Below are 20,198 nucleotides of genomic sequence, written 5' to 3' on the forward strand. Positions count from 1 at the left end.
TGACTCTCAGCTGTCCAGGCATCCCAAACATTCTAGTCCCAGCTCAACAGCCTACTGAGCCTCCAGGTGACTACAATCATATCAGCACCTCAGCTGACACATGAAGCTGAAGGACATCCCACTCAACCTATGAAATTGTGAAATAATAAAATGCTGTTTTGTCATTAAGTTTTGGAGTGGTACATTTTCATAAATAACTGAAGCATATTTTGACAAAATCCCACACACAGGTATATACCCCAGCAAACATCCACACATATGCATCAGAAAACAGTTTTAATGTTCATAGTAGCATGTTTCATAATAGAAAAAAACTGGATATTCAAACATCTGTCAACTACCAGATGTATAAATGAAAGTCAGAGAGAAGGATAAATAAGCTAATATCATTTTTTAAGCTCCAAACAAATCAAAAATTAGCAATATATTGTTTACAGCAGGGGCGTCCAATCTTTTGGCTTCCCTGGACCACAGTGGAAGAATAATTCTTACGCCACACATAAAATACATTCACGATAGCTGATGAGCTTAAAACCAAACAAACAAACAAAACAAACAAAAAAAAAAAAACACACACAAAAAACCCCACAAACTCCTAATGTTTTAAGAAAGTTTACAAATTTGTGTTGAGCCTCATTCAAAGCCACCCTGGGCTGCAGGGTAGACAAGCTTGGTTTACAGATATATACATATTAGAGTTTTATTAAAATATGGCAATGGACATGTTAAACAAAATTCAGCATAATGTTGCCGAGTCCTAAGGGGGAAACTAAGGGGACAGGCTAGAGAAGAAACACAGCCAGACGTAAAATTGGTAACGTTCTGGTTCTGTAGTTGGTTAGGAGGTTCACAAGTATTTATCATTAAGTTTTATAATTATATATAGAATATGACAGCCCATTTTATATGCAAGTTATATGTTAAATATACTTCAATTTATTTAAAAATTTATAACTTTGTATTATGTTGTGATTCTTATACAGTTTTATCACTTAATGTTACACACTTTTTAAACGTCCAGAATGATTTCAAAAGGAAAACCTTTCATATAATAGCTGTTTATATCTGACACTTCATTTAAATGCAGTAAATTATTTTAACAACCAAAATAAAGTATTTAAACACGTGAAAAGATTTTTCTTTCTAATGAAGTGACTGATTTTAACAACTTTAGAAAAAAAATCTTCATTTAAAAAGATTTTGGTTGCTCCTCAAACTCATGACTTATGACTGGCCTTTACAGTTTTAAGATTAGATTCATTTCATCTACTTCACAGTTTCATTATCCTGTTCCTTCAAATGCCAGAAAGCTGCTTAGCATATTAAAATAAAAGCCTTCTTTAGCGATGGTCTAGAGTAAAAATAATCTTGGGATTGAAACTAAACTTCTATGGAACAAGGTTATTATATTTTAAAAATTAAGAGCATATGCAACGTTCCCCCCTCCTCCCCGAGATGGAATCTTGCTCTGTCACCCACGCTGGAGTGCAGTGGTGCAATCTTGGCTCACTGCAACCTCTGCCTCCTGGGTTTAAGCAATTCTCCTGCCTCAGCCCGGCTAATTTTTGTATTTTTAGTAGAGATGGGATTTCACCGTGTTGGCCAGGCTGGTATGGAACTAGCTAGTCTCGAACTCCTAACCTCGTGATCCACCTACCTTGGCCTCCCAAAGTGCTGGGATCACAGGCATGAGCCACCGCGCCCAGTGGACCATAGGCAATGCTTCAAGTTTCAATGTAGTCAACAAACCCTGCTCACTGTAATAGACTTTTTAAAAGCCACACTGATGGACAAAGATTTGTTTTTAAAAAAGCACACATTTTTAAAAGCAAAAACATCTAGTGAGATCATTACAGCATACTGTTTTAGGATTCACAGGAATATTGCTATTATTACATGGAATGATTCTATAACTAAAGAACTGACCATTTTGTCAGGATTCAATTCATAATAAAAGAAAAATAAAGACTTTATATCTGGTTTATTTAACTCAAAATATCTACAATATTCAATGATCCTCTCCAGTAATTAGACAAAAACAAAGCTATTTCCATTGCAAAGACACTTTAATGAAGACAAGCAACTTATTTCATCCCTAATGAGTATTTTCATTTAGTATCCCTTTAACCTCTTACGGGAAAGTTTAAATGAGATCAGTCAGAGCTGGGATGGTTTCCTAAAGTGTTGCTTAATTTGCATATTAATTCACTATAATAAAGTTAAATCAAGAGCCATGAAACCAAATGGATCATTAATCCAACCCCACCCAAATTCATCATGTGCATGAATTTAGTATATTCTAACTAATGCCTATGTATGCAATGATAATTTCAATTCTTACTATTCCTTCGCATCAGAATATATTTCTCAAGTTCAATTAAAATGGCAGCTTGTGAATTTTACTTCTATTGCTGACATCTGTCTTTTTTCATTTCTCATTTGAAAAGAATAAAACTTTCATAACTCATATGGTTTTTGGATATTAACTAGTTTGTCTTCTCTTATTCAATGTTCCCTAACTAGTGAGTTAACACTTGAGACAGACCTCTCTAAGAGTTACTTGTACTTGGAAGAAATACTCAGGAAACTAAAATCTTCCTCAAAGTTCTTCCTAAGTTATCCATCCAGCCATTCATCTCCCAATTGTTGATGGCTGTCATGATGCTCACATATACCACTTCTTCCATAAACGTTACCTCCTTTCTTCATCGTCAACTCTTTCCTTCTTCTATTAAGATTAATACGACATATTCATTGAAAGTGGGATGATGACGTTCACTGCACATGTGATCTTACTGACATCACAGTCAAATCCAAAATTTCAAAGTATTGCACAACAGAGACTTACCATAGTATTACTATTATGACCAAAACATAAAACGTGGTTATCATTAAAGGATCTGTCTTAATATTCATTGTGCACTCACTATGTTCCTAATACTGTGTAGGATATTCTAGAAAGATCAGAAAAATGTTCTTGCCCTAAAGAATCTTTTGTCTCTCTACAATAATAGTAATAAGTTATTATATTCATTGGAGGAAAAATGAGCACCAAAATTTAAATCATCATACCAGTACCCTACCAACTTTGGCAAAGAACAGTAAGTCTCCCTGAGTGTTTTTACACACACAGGTGTTAAAATCTCCAAAATGGCTCTGGCCTAGGTAGACAAATAAACTCCTAAGTAAAACTTAAGTTTGTTTTGTATTAATAAAACCTGTACCTAGACCTCTCACGTAAGACACATATGATCAACTGTGATCTCTGAGAGAAGTAGGCCTGGAATTTATCTGTTTGTTTATTTATTTATTTATTTATTTTGAGACGGAGTTTCACTCTGTCGCCCAGGCTGGAGTACAGTGGCGCGATCTCGGCTCACTGCAACCTCTGCCGCCCGGGCTCAAACAATTCTCCTGCCTCAGCCTCTCGAGCAGCTGGGATTACAGGTGACTGCCACTGCGCTTGGCTAATTTTTTTGGGGGGGGGGTTTCACCATGTTGGCCAGGCTGGTTTTGAACTCCTGACCTCGTGATCCACCCGCCTCAGTCTCCCAAAGTGCTAGGGTTACAGGCATGAGCCACCACACCCAGCCAGCCTGGAATTTTTCTTAATAGTCAATATATCTCAGAAAAAAATCTACATTTGAGGAATTCATATAAGAAATACACTAGAGGCATTAAAATAGGTTAAATCACTCAGTTGGACCATCATCCAACTAGAACCTAATTTGAGCCATTTATATTACTCTCTGGCAGGTACACATGGGATTTTGTGAAGATGGGACACAGTATGTACACCTACCCTAAGACACTTGTTTAAATATTAAGTTTGAATTCTGTAGAAATACTGGCTGACTAAACAAAGTTTGAAGAAAGACAGTCCTAGATTTAAATTTTTCTTTAATAAATAATTATGACAGAAATGCAATATATGCAAAATTGCTAAATCTACACAAATAAACAAAAAAATACCTAAAAACCAACCAGGATTGACATCTCTACAAATACATCAATACAGCAAACACTCCATGCTTAGGGTTTTCCTAAATTCCTCAGCTCAGACCTCCACTTCCAGTATTCTCTTTCTTGCTTTCAAGAAGTATCAAACAACCAATCCCTCCTTTACGCCAATTTTAATATACAATACTTTAAAATAATAGTTGACAAAAAGCCATCATTTAAAAACTAGTCATTTTGCATTTATCTGATTATCATTTGTCTCCTGAAAGACACTGATGTCTCTCTCTCCCACCCACTTTCTTAAATTCTTGGTTTCTGTAGATAAATTAAATCTCTGGACAATTAGTGCCTTAAAACCAAGCTGTCAAAGTTACTCTAGTCAAGGATGACTCCAGCTCAAGGGTTCAGACTTAAGATAATTCTTTTAAATCTCAAGTGAAGAGAAGAATACCTTCCCCTTCTCTTTCCTAGAGGCACTTCCTGCTATTAAAGAACAGGCAACCCCATCAGGTGAATAAGATACCTGGTTAGTCAAATTATTGCTGAACGTTATTACTTACATACTGTCAACGATCCTTTGACCAACAAGGATGAATCTTAAAGAAAATGCTCAGCCAAAAAAAAGAAAAAAGAAAAAAAGAGACACAAAAGCCACAACTCCATTTATCTAAAGTTTAAAAATAGGCAAAACTAAATTGTATTGTTTAGCAATGCACACAGAGTTTATCACCTATGAGAAAAAGGAAGGATGTCATCACTATAAAGTCAGGGGGTGGAATGGGTTGAGAAACACACCAGGTTGTCTAAGGTGTGGCAATGATCTTGATCTGGATAACAGTCACATGGGTGTTCATTATACTTTACATTAGATTTATATTTTTCAGGATGTGTCATACTTCATCATAAAAGAAAATTGTTTTAAAAACTGAAACTGAATTATCTTTTCTCCTCTAATGAAATCCTTTGCAGAACTCATTTCTTTGCTCTTGTTTATAGAACCATTTAAGACTTATTTTCAAATAATATAACTGTACAAGAGTGCTGCCTTCCAACAGTTCTGTACTCACTCCATTTCTGATGTGGGTTACATAAATAAGATGTATAATAGTTTACTTTAATAACAAACCTTCCAGGCTGGGCATGGTGGCTCATGCCTGTAATCTCAGCACTTTGGGAGGCCGAGGCAGGCGGATCACGATGTCAGGAGATTGAGACCATCCTGGGATAACAAGATGAAAACCTGTCTCTACTAAAAACACAAAAACTAGCTGGATACGGTGGCGGGTGCCTGTAGTCCCAGCTACTCGGGAGGCTGAGGCATGAGAATGGCGTGAACCCAGGAGGCGGAGCTTGCAGTGAGCCGAGATCGCACCACTGCACTCCAGCCTGGGCAACAGAGCGAGACTCCATCAAAATAAATAAATAAATAAATAAAATAATAATAATAAACCTTCTTAAACAAGGTATACTCTACAGGTGTTACTGGTATTTTAAGAACAGGCATCAAATAATAAACATGTGGTGTGCATGGTGGTCACGAGTGAGTTTCCAGTTATGATCCTTTTCTCCAACTCCTTATGGCCTGTGTTCTCCTTAAGACAAATTTGGTCAGCAACTAACAATAATTTAAGCTGTGGATATACTAGAATTTTGAAAAATCACACTACACTCATTTTAATTTTTCTTAACAGTGTGGGCAAAAACATAAAATTTTACCTTCGAAACTAGTATTTGCATATATATGTATACCTTATATGTTACAACATTATCTATCTATTGCGGGGATGGGGGGACAGAAAGTAAAACAAAGCACCAATATTTAAAATTCAACACAATTCATTTGAAGGATTTTATAGGTTGGAGGGGCTGCTAGATATCACTACAGAATACCATACTGGGGAGAAAAGTCTTTAATTACTTGAGAGTAGCTAATAAACCTGTAAGGCATGGAAAAAAAAAAAAAAACACCCCAAAAGAAAATATTATTAACTTGGTTATCAACTAATCATTAATACTTTAACACACTTTACTAATATCAACAAAACTCCTTTAAATATGTCTTTATGCAGTAACATTTCCCTTTTAATAGGAATGAGCAAACAAGGTAAAAAAGAAGAAAGTTTTAAAACTTACACTGCTAATTTATGGAGATTACAGACAACCAGTACACACAATTTTTTAAATAATCAATTCCAAATAAGTAAAGCTTCACACAAAAGCTCTATTTGTTTCCATATCTAAGCCTGAATTGTCAACATTTACAATATTGTAAATTTAAACTGAGTGGTAGAAAGTAACTTCCCCTCATCTTCTGAAGTAACAATTTCAAACAACTTTTCAAAATATTCCCTTCTACAGCAAACACAGACGCAAAGAAAATGGAAAAGAATCTAGCCAAGCTATAAATGTATCACCTTTGAAAAAGTATTATCCTTCTGGTCCTTAGCTTCTTAGAAAATAGACAGGTGGCCAACATATACTCTTAAAAATCCTGTGGGTTATAGAATTCTGAGTCTACTCTGAAAGTTCAGCTCTCCATCTCCCAATTCCCTTAACTGGCACGGCTTAAGACTTCCAATCTCATTATTATGAACTTTTTACAGACAAAATAAATCTTAATAATATTCAGTTGGATTTGATCATCTTTTCCTCTCATTCATTCAGCTACTCTCTTCGAAGTTTCTGAAAATCCCATAGTAATTGAAGGTTAAAAGTCTTAAAACCATCAACTCATCTCTTTGCTCCATCAAAACTATCAAAGTAATCAGCTACTATCCAACTAGTAAGCTTAGTTAGCTACAGCCCAGATTGTGAAGAGGTATTTTGATAGACCAGTATTTTAAGACTTGATTTGGGGCACCTGATAAAAAACATAAATTAAACAGAGGACACTTTTAGTTAAGCTGGCCCTGGAGGCAGAGGGTGTAGTAAGAACAGACTTTGGAGTCAGGCAGACCTGTATCCTTCAATTCTTGTGGGAAATACTGAATTGAATTATCTTTTGTCTACGGAAATAAAAGACATTACCTCATCTCCTCAATTCTAAGATGTCACTGGATTGTAAAACACTGTAAAAACTAAGCATCTACTCATTTAAAACAAACATTAAAGTTATCCTGCAACATTAAGTTCCACAGAAAGTAAAGAATAGACACAGTTGAGAGTGGTCAATTAGTGCCAACTGTCACAATTTTTTAGAGATTCGTTTGTCTACATATAATAGCACAATCTTGAACAACACAGAGAGGCATTCACTAATTCATGTACACCTTATATTCCAAAACACGTTTACATGTTTTTCATTTGAAACTATGAAAGCATTTTTCCAAAGACATAAAATTCTAAATAGTGGTTAGTTAGATTTCCTGGCAAGCCTACAAATGCAGATTAATGTATATTTACCTAAATATGCGAGCCTCTGGGGCAACTGATCCTATCTCCCCCAGCACTAACCCTCACCTCCTAATATATTCCACTTTAAAAACAAACAAAAAAACCCTACAGTATTACCACTTTCTATCAATTTCTAAATTCCCGGAAATTACTCCTTGTCAGAAGTAGGTAAGAGGAGGACAACAGAAGCCTTCTCAGAAGAATTACTGGTTTAAATACAAAAAGCATCCACCAAAATCAGGTAGAGATGGTTGAAGACAGAGTAGTTAGAGAACCATTTACATGTTTTCCCCTTTCAACAGCATTAATTTGGCCAATATAGTGTATCTGTGGGTCCTATATCATTTGGAAATGTTTTTCTTTTTTCCTATTGCAGGGATTTACAGAAGCCACTTTTGCAATCACACTAAAGCTAAACCATTACCTCTGGATGAAAAATGACAGAGACAACAGGCTGACCTATAAAAGTCTTCTAATAATTCAAGGAATTTAGGAGTTTCACATGAATTACACCTAATAAAACCAACATCAACATCAATATCCATCTATCCACTTCAGAGTTTCTTCTGAGACACCAGATTCAGCAAAGTCAAGTCATTTAACAGATGTGGAACTAATGCACTGATTTACAATGCACTCAGGTAAGCTGCTAACCAAAACCTGGAATGATGGAATCTAATCCTAACTTCAGTCTGAGGATACTGAAACAGCATTTATATACAAATGTTTAAATAATATAGAAAACAAACACTATGCAGAAATAAATCCTCTTTATCATGGCACTGGGGAACAAAGATGGTATTCTTCATATCATAGTAAACAATGTCTGTCTACAAGCAGGATTTAAAAGTAGTAATGGACAGGAAGATATGCTAAAGCAAAATATTAATTATAGAATCTAGTTGGTGAGCGTGTATGAGTGTTCACTATAAAATTCAACTTTCTTGTGTATTTGAAAATGTTTGTAATAGTTTAACAATAGGTCTGTTGAATTGTGGGGTCTTTATAAGCCAACTGCAGTATTTTCACTCCCTAAGATCATTAAGTCTTAAAAGTAAACAAATTGAAGGGAAAAACATGATTTGGTCACTTGAGAATAATATTAACCTTTCCATCCTTCATTTCTGAGAGCATGTGTGCACAGATGAATACTAGGATATAACAATAAACATAAATGTTAACATTTTCTCAAACTTATTGAGAGTACAAAAATTGATTAGGTACAGTTAAGTTAGCCCATATTTATTAACAACTGGGTCAGAGATTATTAAGTAAATCCTTATATTGAGTTTCTAATGTTTATAACCAACGTTGTCTTTATGCAAACTATTCATGGCAGTTAAGGGGCATGTAGTCCTACCCAAGTTAGCCTTTAAGATATGAAAACTCTAAAAAGGGAAGAAAAAGTCCCAAGGGCATTCATGACCGACCCAACTACCCTAGGGACTACACTTCATGAAATCCATGACTACTACCTATGGAAGCCATCACGCTCAACCGAAATGGGAGTAGTACCAATCTTATCATAAATTCACACAATTTAATTGCCAATGAAATCAGTAATCAGTAACAGTAATACCTGGTCTGAAGTGCAGCTGGACTGCTGATGCTAATGATCCCACAGTCAAAGTGACTTTTTAAGATTTGGGGACGTATGTGTTCTAAAACTGGTTTTGCTACCAATTTGTCCTCTTCAGAACTGAGGCCTCTTTTTTTCATCTGCAAAGTGAAGGAAAACATGGAGACCTCAAAGTACAGGAAGTAGTCCCCAACTTATAACAGCTTATGTTCCAAAGGTTTATCACTACTTTGAAAACATATCTATACTAATTAACCAATTTATACCATAGTTTCTTTGGAAAAATTGCACTCTAAGTTCCAACTCTAAATTGCAACTTTCTGCCCAGCAAAAAGGCATCTGCTGCATTTTTGCTAACTACAGCCAAAACCTAACGCTCAGAGAATTCTCCCTAGGGAGAACCCACTTTATAACCTGCGAAGGCAGGAAAAATAGACAGTTCTCACATAGGGAACTTCATTGCTTCTATGGGAAAGGCTACCACAATTTAACAAGATAATGGATAAGGAAAAGGTATCTGGCTAATATAAAGTAAAAGTATTATCAGTTACAATAAAAATATGTAGAAAACGCATTTTGCTCCAGATAAAAAGGTATAGTTAAGTACTATTAAAGTGGTTGATTAATCAAATGTTTGGCAAGTACAGAACACATATTTCCAAACTGCTTCCTCCTATCTGTTCAACTCAGCTGATAAGGGAGGAATTACTAAAGTGAAGTCAAATTGTTACCAAAAATGTTGCTAAATTCTAAAGTGCAGTGTATTTCAATAAATAAATCACACACCACCCCTCACGACAACTGGTAAGATATACAAAATAACTTGGGTGACAAATTTAAAAAACAAGTATAACTCTGTGATGAGAAGTCACTTTCAGCAGCTAACTTGAGTCTTTTACACAATTTAAGAACTACTGTAAAATTTAAAGAAATAGCTCACAGGGAAAGTAAACCCTTCACTTAAAACGACTTTCAGAAATGAAACCACTGATAGAGATATGGAAAAAGAGGTCAGGGAAGGTACGAGCAGGCCAGAATAAATTGGTTTGTGGACGCACAGCCTGAGAGTAACATTTAAATATTATTAAAGGTCTGTGTCATTGCTATATATGATGGTGATCTGAGCAACTCCCAAACTAGAAACACTAGAGTGTTCACCTACAGACCAGTTCAAGTGTTGCGACTATTAGCAGCTATAGAAGAAAACTAAATATTTAAAAGCCCAAAAACGCTTTAAAAGCCCAAAGTAATAATGGCAGGCAATCTACACATCCCCCTCCTTTTAACCTTTTCAAAAAGAATGACTGTAAGAATTAGGTAAGAATGAATGAGATGCCTAACTACTTGAGATCTTCAAAAGACAGAAAAAAAAAAAACAAGAAGTAAACAACTTTTTTTTTTTTGTCTGAAACTTGATTCTCTCATTAAGTCACCTGAATTAGACGTTAGATTCATACTGACAAATCTCCATTCATGGTAAGGCATAGGGACATTCCATTATTCTGTAAATCTCCTTACTACTAAGCAGGATTATCTAACATTATGAATATAAACATTTAATTAAGAATAAATGTCAATATTAAAACTATATGCAGAATACCTAAAGTAGCTCTTTAAAACAGATATATATACTTTCAAATGGTACAAACTTAGCTAAATGATAATGTGTCAGAAATACGTTTTCACATATTAAAAAAATGAAGCAAAACACATTTTCTTTTTTGAGACGGAATTTCGCCCTTTCTTGCCCAGGCTGGAGTGCAGTGGTGCGATCTTGGCTCACTGCAACCTCCATCTCCCGGGTTCGAGCGATTCTCCTGCCTCAGCCTCCCAAGTAGCTGGGATTACAGGCACCTGCGCCACGCCTGGCTAATTTTCGTATTTTTAGTAGAGAGGGAGGCTTCACCATGTTGGCCAGACTGGTCTCGAACTCCTGACCTCAGGTGATCCGCTCGCCTCGGCCTCCCGAAGTGCTGGGATTACAGGCGTGAGCCACTGCGCCCAGCCAAACATATCTTCATGTGCATGAAAAAGAGTTATGCCCTCCAAACATATTGTTGCAACTGGAAAAAGAAAACTTTTAATTCTTGACTACACTAAAAAAAATTAAAAATAAAAATAAAAATAAAAAAATGAACCACCTTATCTGTTGAGCAACCCAATAAGCCTTTTCATTACTGCATTACTCAATTTTAGTGGGGATCTTTGGCTGACTTGATGCAGATTTCTAATCTTAAAGAAAAATGACAAAACTCTCATCATTAGTTGTGAATTTTTCTGCAATCTTTAATTTCAGCCCCAGAGTTACTATTAAACAGTACTTAGCCTTCTATTTTTAAAAATGTTACTATGGAAATAGTCACAATTTTGTTACCTGAAATGTTTGGTCAATCATGCATTTCTGCTATTTTAATCTGAAAAGAGAACTTTCTCTTTTCATATTGTCTAGTAAATACTAGCTTTCATTTTCTGGTTCCAATTTCATTTTTATCTAATTTGCTTAAGTGTTTCAAAATAAGACCACCTAATATTGTGTCAATAAGCCTTCACAAGTATTCTTAGGCTCATAAACAGTCCACAGTAACATATTTTCTTCTGTGATTGCACGTTAACAAAAAGGTTATTTTTTTTAAACTAGTGTTAGAAAACAAAATCAAAACTTCTAAAATGTAATGAAAACATTTCATGGAAGATTGTCACAGTAATTAACTGATCTAAATTGAATTGCCCATGAGTGGGCCCCTATGGTGTTCAACAGATGTTGCAGTATCAATTTTTCTCTCCTTAACAGCACAACTTAAATCTGGTATATTACTATACAGGTAAGTCATCCCCCGCCCCCGAACATTTATTATCTATATAGTTAGTAACTCTCAAAAAAGATTCTCTTTCTCTGTATTTCAAATGATAAAACAAATATCCTGAAATTTAATTAGGTCTAACCGTGAGGAGGTAAGATTAACTCAAGGCTGACAGGTCTACAAAATACACCACTTTAAAAGGCATACTCTCAGGGGGAAAAATCCTAACTCGAGTTGGGCAAGTTGTGAAAAAAAAGTTAAAGCAATCTTCCCATCTAGATAATTCACAGACCAACGTAGTGTCTAAGTTAGCTAGTGCCGTTAAGAGTGGGGTAATTTCCTTTACACTATGTACAACTTCGATATTATAATCTAGGACTCCCATCACTGTGGTACTCTTTGCTCTTATCCACAAGCCTTTCTGCAGACCAATAAAGGAATTAATGTAATGCTTTCAGATGTTGTGCATAACACACTAAGGGTGACAGTAGCTAAGAGAGTAAGGATCTTGTTCTAAAAAGCAACCCAAGACGATAGTGGAACAGTAAGGAGCTGAGTGCACTTAAGAGCTCTGAAAAAAGCCACTCTTTAAAATACCTAATGATAAATAAATAAGAGTAGCTAGCTTTCAGATCACTTTCAGGGATATTATTTCCTTCCCTCCAACACGCCACTCACTCTCCTTTTCCCTTCTCGTATGAGAGCAAAAAAAGAAACAGTAAAAGCGTAAAACTGCCAAGGGTGAGCAGCCGGGGTTCCAGCACATCTGGACCCACCTCCGGCGGCAACAGGGCACCTCCGGCGGCAACAGGGCAGCCCCCTGGCCAATTCCGTCTGAACTAGCAAAAACGCGCCCGCAAAAATAAAAGAACGCGAAAGCAGCGGGCGAGGAGGGCGGGGAATCCGCCGACAGTCCGCGGAGGAGCTACCTGCCGGCTCGTGGCGTGGAGGGTCCGGACTCAGCGACTAAAGCCGGCTGCGAGGGGCTGCACCCACATTCCTGGCAGTCGTCGCACTAGCCCGGCCGAGGGTCAAGGTTTCGCTCCCGGACCCCGACGCCCCGCCTCAGGCTGCTCAGGGCAAACTTCGCCCACGGGCAGGGGGCGCGCCCGGAGCTCCCGGACCCGCGCCCGCCTCAGCCAGGACGCGAGCGGGGCTCAGCGGCGGCGCGGGGCCAAGTCGAGGAGAGCCGCGGCCGGCAGAGGAGCGGGTCCCGGTTTCCCGCGGGCCGCGGGCGGGGGAGGGGCGGCGGGGCACTTACCACGGGTCGAACTCGTGGATGATGCTTTCGAAGCGGATGACGGCGAAGAGGCGGGAGCTGAAGCCAGCAAGCCAGGCCAGGAAGAGGATGGTGAAGGAGAGCAGCGACTGCCACCCAGCCGGCTGCGACAGTCCCCCGGACAGCCCCGCGGGGGCCGGCTTCGGCGGCGCCGCGCCGCCAGCCTTGTGCGCGCACTGGGCCCCGGGCCCGTGGTGGCCGTGCCGGCTGTTCCCCAGGGCCATGAGGCCACTCCACGGGGACGAGTTGAGGGACGACTTATGCTTGCTCTCCGGGGCCGAGGGCTCCGCCATGTTGTGCCCCGGCGGCGGGTCTAGCTCTCCTCCTCCGCCGCCGCCGCCGCCTGGTGCGAGGGGTGCTGGGCGGGGACCCGGAGGAGGAGGAGGAGGAGGAAGAAAAAGGAGGAGGAGGGAAGAGCTCTGCGCGCTCCCGCCCTCAGCGCCGCGAGGCCGGGGGACTGGGGGTGGAGGAAGCGGCGGCGGGGAGTCTCCGCCTCAGCAGCGGCCGCGAACGCCGCTCTCTCAACCCAGATGGCCCCTGCGCCCCGCTAGCCATCCGTATCCCCAGTGCAGCTGCGGCGGCGGCGAAAGCCGACGGGACGAGGGCGCCAGAGAAGCAGCAGCAGACGGAGGCGGCACCACGGCTCTAAGAAGCAATGACATTCCCTCTCTCGCCCGCCGCCCGCCCAGCCGAGAGGAGCAAGGGGAGGAGCCCCCTGGAGTCCGGGCGGAGCTCAAGCAACCTCTGACTCCGCCCCCGGCCCGACAGGAACTGGCCCCTCCGCCTGTCACAAAGCGACAGGTCCGTTAGGGGGCGGGCCCAGAACCGCGGCGCCCACCAATAGGGGCGCGAGCTAGGGCGGTGCTCGACCCAACCGTCTCCCACTTCCCCTCCCTCTCCCGGCCTCGCGCCCATTCGCCCGGAGCGGCCGAGCTGCGCGGCTACGGCTTCATTGTCAGTTGAAAGACGCGGTTTCGCGCGCCTGTGCGGTCGGCGAGGAAGGGTACTAGGCGGCTCCGCTAGGTTCATGGAGCAGAGCTGGGCTGAGGGGCGGGAACTGCGGAGCGGCCTCGGTCAAACTCGGCTTAAAGGGTGCTGAGAGCGCCGCACCGACCAGCGGGACGCTCGCGGGCTCTCCGCGGTCGTGACTTTTAACCCGCTTTGCGCGGAGCCCTCACCACGTGACGGACGCGCAGGCGCATTACCATAGCCCTCGGCGCGTGGGTCTGGCCGAGGGTCTCTGCCGCCCGCGGCGCTCCTTGCCTGGCGTTGTGAGTGAGCCCGCGGTGGCAGTGACATGGCCTGCCCTGCTCCCTGTACTCCACGTCCCGCCTCCGGCTTCTGCGGCCGCGGGAATCCGAGAATGTGAGCGAAGACAAGTTTTCCGGCACCGGAAACTGGTTGGAGCCGGCAAGCGCGCCCCTAGCTCCGGCAGGCAAAATGCGACCTTCTCTCGCCCTTTGTCGTTTGTACTCCGTATTGCAAAAGAACTGTATGTTCACTGGAAATACGGGAAAATGCAGAAATGCATTAACGGCTGCATACATTCCGTCGAATGAGGAAACTAACTTACCCTGGACGTTAAGCTGGTTCCAGTTCTCACTTTACTAAATAACAACGAAGATTCTCGTGCACGAATTTCTGCACGTCTACCTTGTATTTGTATACCTTCCATTCCTTTCCCCACGTCCCCCCTCGTCCGCTAAAATAAAGTGTTACCAGATAAACTCAGGGCAAAATGAGCCTAAACTAAGTGAGGTAGTGGGGAGACTCGGATTGCTCTGATATAAACCCCATAGAAAGTACGGAGCTTTCGGCGTAATCGGTGCTCAGTAAATACTTGTTCATGTCAATTCACAGCTAATTGTACATTTTATTAGGTAAGTAACATCTGGATATTAACGGGCATATTAGTGTAAAACTATAAAGGCCCTGAATTATTTTCTTAGGTGATTCAGATTTTTCTCTTTAAACTACAAATTGTGTTTCAGTATTAATAGAGGCCTTTTCAAAATGTTAGATAAATGAACTAGCTCTTTTGAGGTAGCTCTTTGAAAGTAAGGCAACTCCAGCTACCCTTTTAACCTGCTAAGTGGTTACGTTTTGTCTTGTTTCCTTAAAAAAACCGTAAATAGTCTTATTAAGGAAAGAATGAAAAGGTTTCCAGAAATAGATTTTCCCACCAACAATTTAATAGCCGACATTTATTGAACATCTACATTTTAAGGAGAATTAAGATAAAATATTAACTGCCTCTGTTACACAGAGAAAGACGACATGCTTTTCCTCGTAGCCCAAACGGTGATGCTGAAATGACAGCCAAGGATTTTTGTCTGTGTTCCCTGAACCAAAGTTTTATCAGCCTGAAATAAAATTTGTGTTTTAATTTGTTTGGATATTTCTATTTTATTGTCTTTGTGTATCTATTCCCTATTAAGTTCTATGTTATCTTCTTTTGCTTCCTGTTTTGGCTGTTTAATGGCCATAGGCCTGGTCTGAAAAGTGACAAGGCTTAGTTCTAGTCTAAGTCTTCAAGGCTAAGTTCTAGCCTATGGTTGCTTACTAGTCATGTAGCATTGGACATGTCGCCTGCATGGGTTGCCCTTTCTGCTGTTAAAGTCAGTTGTTAATGTTAAAAAAGATAGCTTATTTGAAAGCATTTTAGGAAATTGTTAAGGAACGTGCAAATACAGGGTAGTGGTAAAGGTAAAAAACATGAAAACCCTTTGATTTTTGACCTTCATTTATTCACTCATTCATTCAGCAAGTATATATTGAACTCCTTTATGCCAACCACTGTGAGTGAACTGGGATGCATTGGGATTCAGCTAGGAACAGGAGAGACGTGCCTCCTACTCTCACAGAGTTCACCAGCCAGCCCTAGGAAGGGAGGTACTAACCAAATCATCACATGGTTCAGGACCAAAATGCAGGGTGACAAACACTGTGGAGGACAGGCACGTGGGGAATTTGATCTACATGAGAAGGATGAGAAACATTACCCTGAGGAAGCAGCACTGGGGGTGATGATGAATGGACTAGGAGAAGGATAATGGAACACGTTACGTAGACAGAGAAACACATGCAAAGGCTCTGCAGTGGGACGGGAGGCATACAAGGAATCCAGAAAAGTGGCTGCAACACAGACAGTGGGACAAGGTAGAGTAGGAGTCAAAGGAATGATCAGATAGTGTAGGTCCTTTTAAGAGGTATTTTTTGCTTCATTTTAACTTCAGAATATTGAGAAGCCATAAAGGGTTTTAAGCAGCATGTGGTGTATTTGAGATAGAGGGAGAGAGTTGATCAGATGTGTGTTTTGAAAAGATTACCAAGGCTGCAATGTGAAAAGCATTTTGGAGAGGAGACCAGTAAGAGATCTCATATCTACCTGAGAATTCAGAGGTTACTTTTGTGAGGTATATGCTATTGTGGAACCACTAGAGAACTCATAAAAATAAATTGCAGCATTGTGAATTCGCAATTTCTAGCCTATCAACGTGGAAAAATCGTTTACAGTTTGTGCAAGAAGCTTGAATGTGTTTGCCTTTTTGCACTTGAGGTTCTTAATCCTGCTAGGTGCTTGTAACATCCTCCTGAGTTCAAATCTCTCAGGAGTCAGATAGTCAAACACTGTGGGTGCAACGTGATGAGCAGAGTGGTGTGGAATCAGAGGCCCAGCTTCCAGGGGAAGGGAGTATTTGAGCTGAAACTTGAGGGATGAGCAGAAGTTCACAAGACACACCAGGAAGAGGGATAGGAGATTCCAAAAAGGAACAAGGAAGTCCTTCAAATTAATACACAAAGTTTAATATTAATGAAGGTGCATTGGGAGATGAAACTGAAAGAGAGCTAAGAACCAGATTATCAAGGACTTGTCTGCCTGGTAAAGGAGTTTAAATATTATTCTGTAAGCAGCTGGGACTCATTGAAACATTTTGACCAACAATAACATGATCAGACTTGGCTGATGGAAGAAAAAAAGTGACAGTAGTATGAAAGATGTACTAGAATGGGTGAGAGTAGAAGGAGATAAATAAGGAAGCATTTACAGAAGTTTAAGCAAGAGAATTAGGTACGAAAACTGGGACAGACAGTAGGGCCCGGAGAGGAGAGGACAGATAGGAGAGGTATCAAGAGGGTAGAGTCCAGAAATTGGTGATTGGGGTAAAATAAAAGTAGGGTTTAGGACAAATCTGGAGTTTCTGGTTTGGTTATTTGGATGGAAAGTGATGTCTCAGAAATACGAAGCAAAGGACAAGCAACAGGTTTGGAGGGAAGAGGATCAAATCAGCTTCGGACATGTGATGTTTTAGGTCCCTGTAGGATACCCAAGAGGAGCTGGATAACAGACACTTAAAGAGATGTGATGCTCAGGAGGAAGGGTTTTCTGGGAATAAAGGCTTGGGACTCCATGGCTATGGGTGAAATTTTGCTGGAATCAAAGTTATAGACAAGGAGAGAAGGGTTGAGGGTAGAGCCCTAAGGACCTCCCAAATTTAGATGTACCTATAGGAAGCCCAAATAGAGAAATCAAAAAGAAAAAAGAACCAGCAGAGAGAGTGATGTCCCAGCAGTGAAGAAAGGGAAATAAAGTGAAGTCAGAAGTAGCACAAGGTACAGAGAAATGGAGTGTGACACAGCTGAAAAGTGTACCTTTCTTTTGGCAACCAGGAGTTCACCAATTACTTTAGCAAGGTCAATTTTAGTGGAGTCATAGGGGCAGAAACCAGATGGCAGCAGGTGAGAAGGGATCAGTGGCAAGAGATGTGCAGGCAGGGAATGTATACCACCTTTTCTAAAAGTCTGGTTTCAAAAGCACAGACAGGACCACCAAATCAGACCAAAAAAAAAAAAAAAACAAACAAAAAACAAAAAACACCTAAATTATGATCTGCAGTCCCTAGCATTTCTCACAGTGATCAAGAAAAGATTTAAGTGCCTGTAATGTGTCCCAGGAATGACACAGGTCAGAAAGTGGGTTTCATTCTTCCTAGAGAAACACAAACAACATGACATCTGCGCTTGTACCAGACACACCACACTAGGGGTTGCCACAGTCTGTCACATAATTGACATTTGCAAATATCTAGAGCGGAGATGCACTGTCACATTTTATCTTTATTTGCTACCCTTGAAACAACGCCACACCCTAGTCTTAAGATTCCAGATCATATATAGCAAATTAATTTTCTGTTTTAGTACTTCTGAAAATTCACATTTCTATGCCCACTATCTCATGATTTTCATAAAAGGACATTGTAACAGTGAGGCAAGCATTTGATTTCAAAAAGGGCCAAAGGATAATGGCTTAAACAAATAGAAGTTTATTTTCTCTCATAAAGTGAAATCTAGAGAAAGGTGGTTGCTGGTATGAAGTCACTTGCTCAACAAAGCTTTCCACTTTTTCTGTCTTTATACTCTTTGCTGGATTCTTGGATGTCATTTTCACCCCCTTTTATGCTGTCCTTTGCATTGCATAGCAGAAGCTGAGGAGTACTTTTCCCACATTCTTTTCTCATATGACTCCATGTTACTTTTTGTCAGTGAGGGGAGCTCAGTCGACAAAAAAGACAGAGGATTTCAGATAGAAAAGAAAGAATGGGCAAGTGTAAGATTTACACATCTTTTTGACTGGTGTGCCACTTACATAATTGTCATTGACTAAGACAATTTTGGGGAGCTCTTTGGAGATTATTGAGAACTGGAGCAGTTTCCTAGAGAAGTTCTGAGAGCTTCCTGCTTTAGTCCTTCAGGCTAAAGTTTTCAAAGTCTCCTTCATTGACCTTGACCTTCAGGCAACAACTTCCCTTATCTTTATTCCCTATGGTCTTTCAACATTAGTGTAAATAATCATTCTTGATTAAACCTTTTATTCCTGAAGTACCTAGAGTATCTCTGTTTTCCTGATTGAACCTAGTAATACACTTTCAATTCACTTAGCATATTAGTTTTCATTGTCTTGATTATTGCCTCACTATTGTAAGATAGCTGCTGCAGTCCCAGACATCACACAGGCACTTGAGGCAGAAGGTTAGGAGACAGGAAGATGCCAATCACATATGTCTTCCTTTTTTAAGAAAAACATTTTCCCAGAAATTATTTTAGCAGACTTTCTCTTAGAGCATATTGGCACCACCACCTCTCATGACCATATTGACTTTATATTGCTCTAAGTTGACAGCTTCATTTCTTTAGGCATGCCTGGTTTTCCTGAGAGCACAAGCAAAAGTCCTGAAATTGGTTTCCAGTGGCTCTGATTAGTCTGTCTTAGATCATGTGCCAATTCCTCTTTTTCACTTTGGGACAGAGTCTCACTCTGTCTCCCAGGCTGGAGTGCAATGACATGATCTCAGCTCACTGCAATCGCTGCTTCCCAGGTTCAAGCAATTCTCCCGCCTCAGCCTCCCGAGTAGCTGGGATTACAGGCACCCACCACCACATTGGGCTAATTTTTGTATTTTTAGTAGAGAAGGATTTTGCCATATTGGCCAGGCTGATCTTGAACTCCTGACCTCAGGTGATCTGTCCACTTTGGCTTCCCAAAGTGCTGGGATTACAGGCGTGAGCCACCACACCCGGCCTATACACTGACGCCTGACCAAGTGCCTTTACCAAGATAATAAACACTCATTGGTTTAAGCCATCCTGGAGAGGATGCACCATAATTAATTCAACCACTAGTGGCTGTTTGGGCTTTTACTGGTCTTGTGCTACTACAGAAAAGGCTGTAATTAATAAATTTATGCAGAAGGAATTTTGCCTAAGTGGAAGAGTGTTGATTGGAATTTCCATAAGGAAAATTTGGTATAGGTATGTCCATTTGTAATTTCAATAGATAAGTTGTTCTCAGTGAGGGGTTGTACCAATTGCATTCCCACAATGTGTGAGAAGCCCATTTCTGAGGGCTCACCGAGTGTAACGAACTGTTGGCTTTTTGCCAACAAATGAGGTACAAACTGGTAGTTTTAATTTGCATTTCCTTTATGAGTAAGGCTAAAGGTACTTATTTGATATTTAAGACAGTCTTTTCACATCCTCAATGAGGCAGAATTGCCATTACTGATTGTATATTCTTAAGCATAATTATTGGAAGAGTATGCTCCTATGTTATGGAAACCATTAACATGTATAGTTTTATTTGCTAGTTGCTCAGAAAATGAGGTCATCTGTATTAAATTCACGCAAA

At 40.3% G+C, this 20,198-nt stretch overlaps 1 protein-coding gene across 2 annotated transcripts in view; it reads right to left on the bottom strand.

The window, feature by feature from the left end:
• The window catches only part of LOC105470958 (STT3 oligosaccharyltransferase complex catalytic subunit B), a 104,108-nt gene extending 90,364 nt beyond the window's left edge, over nucleotides 1–13,744 (bottom strand). The window contains exon 1 of one of the 2 annotated variants that reach the window (XM_011723324.3): nucleotides 12,995–13,744. In XM_011723324.3, coding sequence (XP_011721626.2) covers nucleotides 12,995–13,305 — 311 coding nt within the window. In that variant the 5' untranslated portion in view covers nucleotides 13,306–13,744. Of the gene's footprint in view, nucleotides 1–8,932; nucleotides 9,088–12,994 lie in introns of those variants that run through there. The other variant, XM_011723325.3, reaches the window with a different exon arrangement.
• Nucleotides 13,745–20,198: the final 6,454 nt, after the last annotated feature.

The sequence above is a fragment of the Macaca nemestrina genome, chromosome 2, assembly GCF_043159975.1.
Source record: "Macaca nemestrina isolate mMacNem1 chromosome 2, mMacNem.hap1, whole genome shotgun sequence".
NCBI lineage: Eukaryota > Metazoa > Chordata > Mammalia > Primates > Cercopithecidae > Macaca > Macaca nemestrina.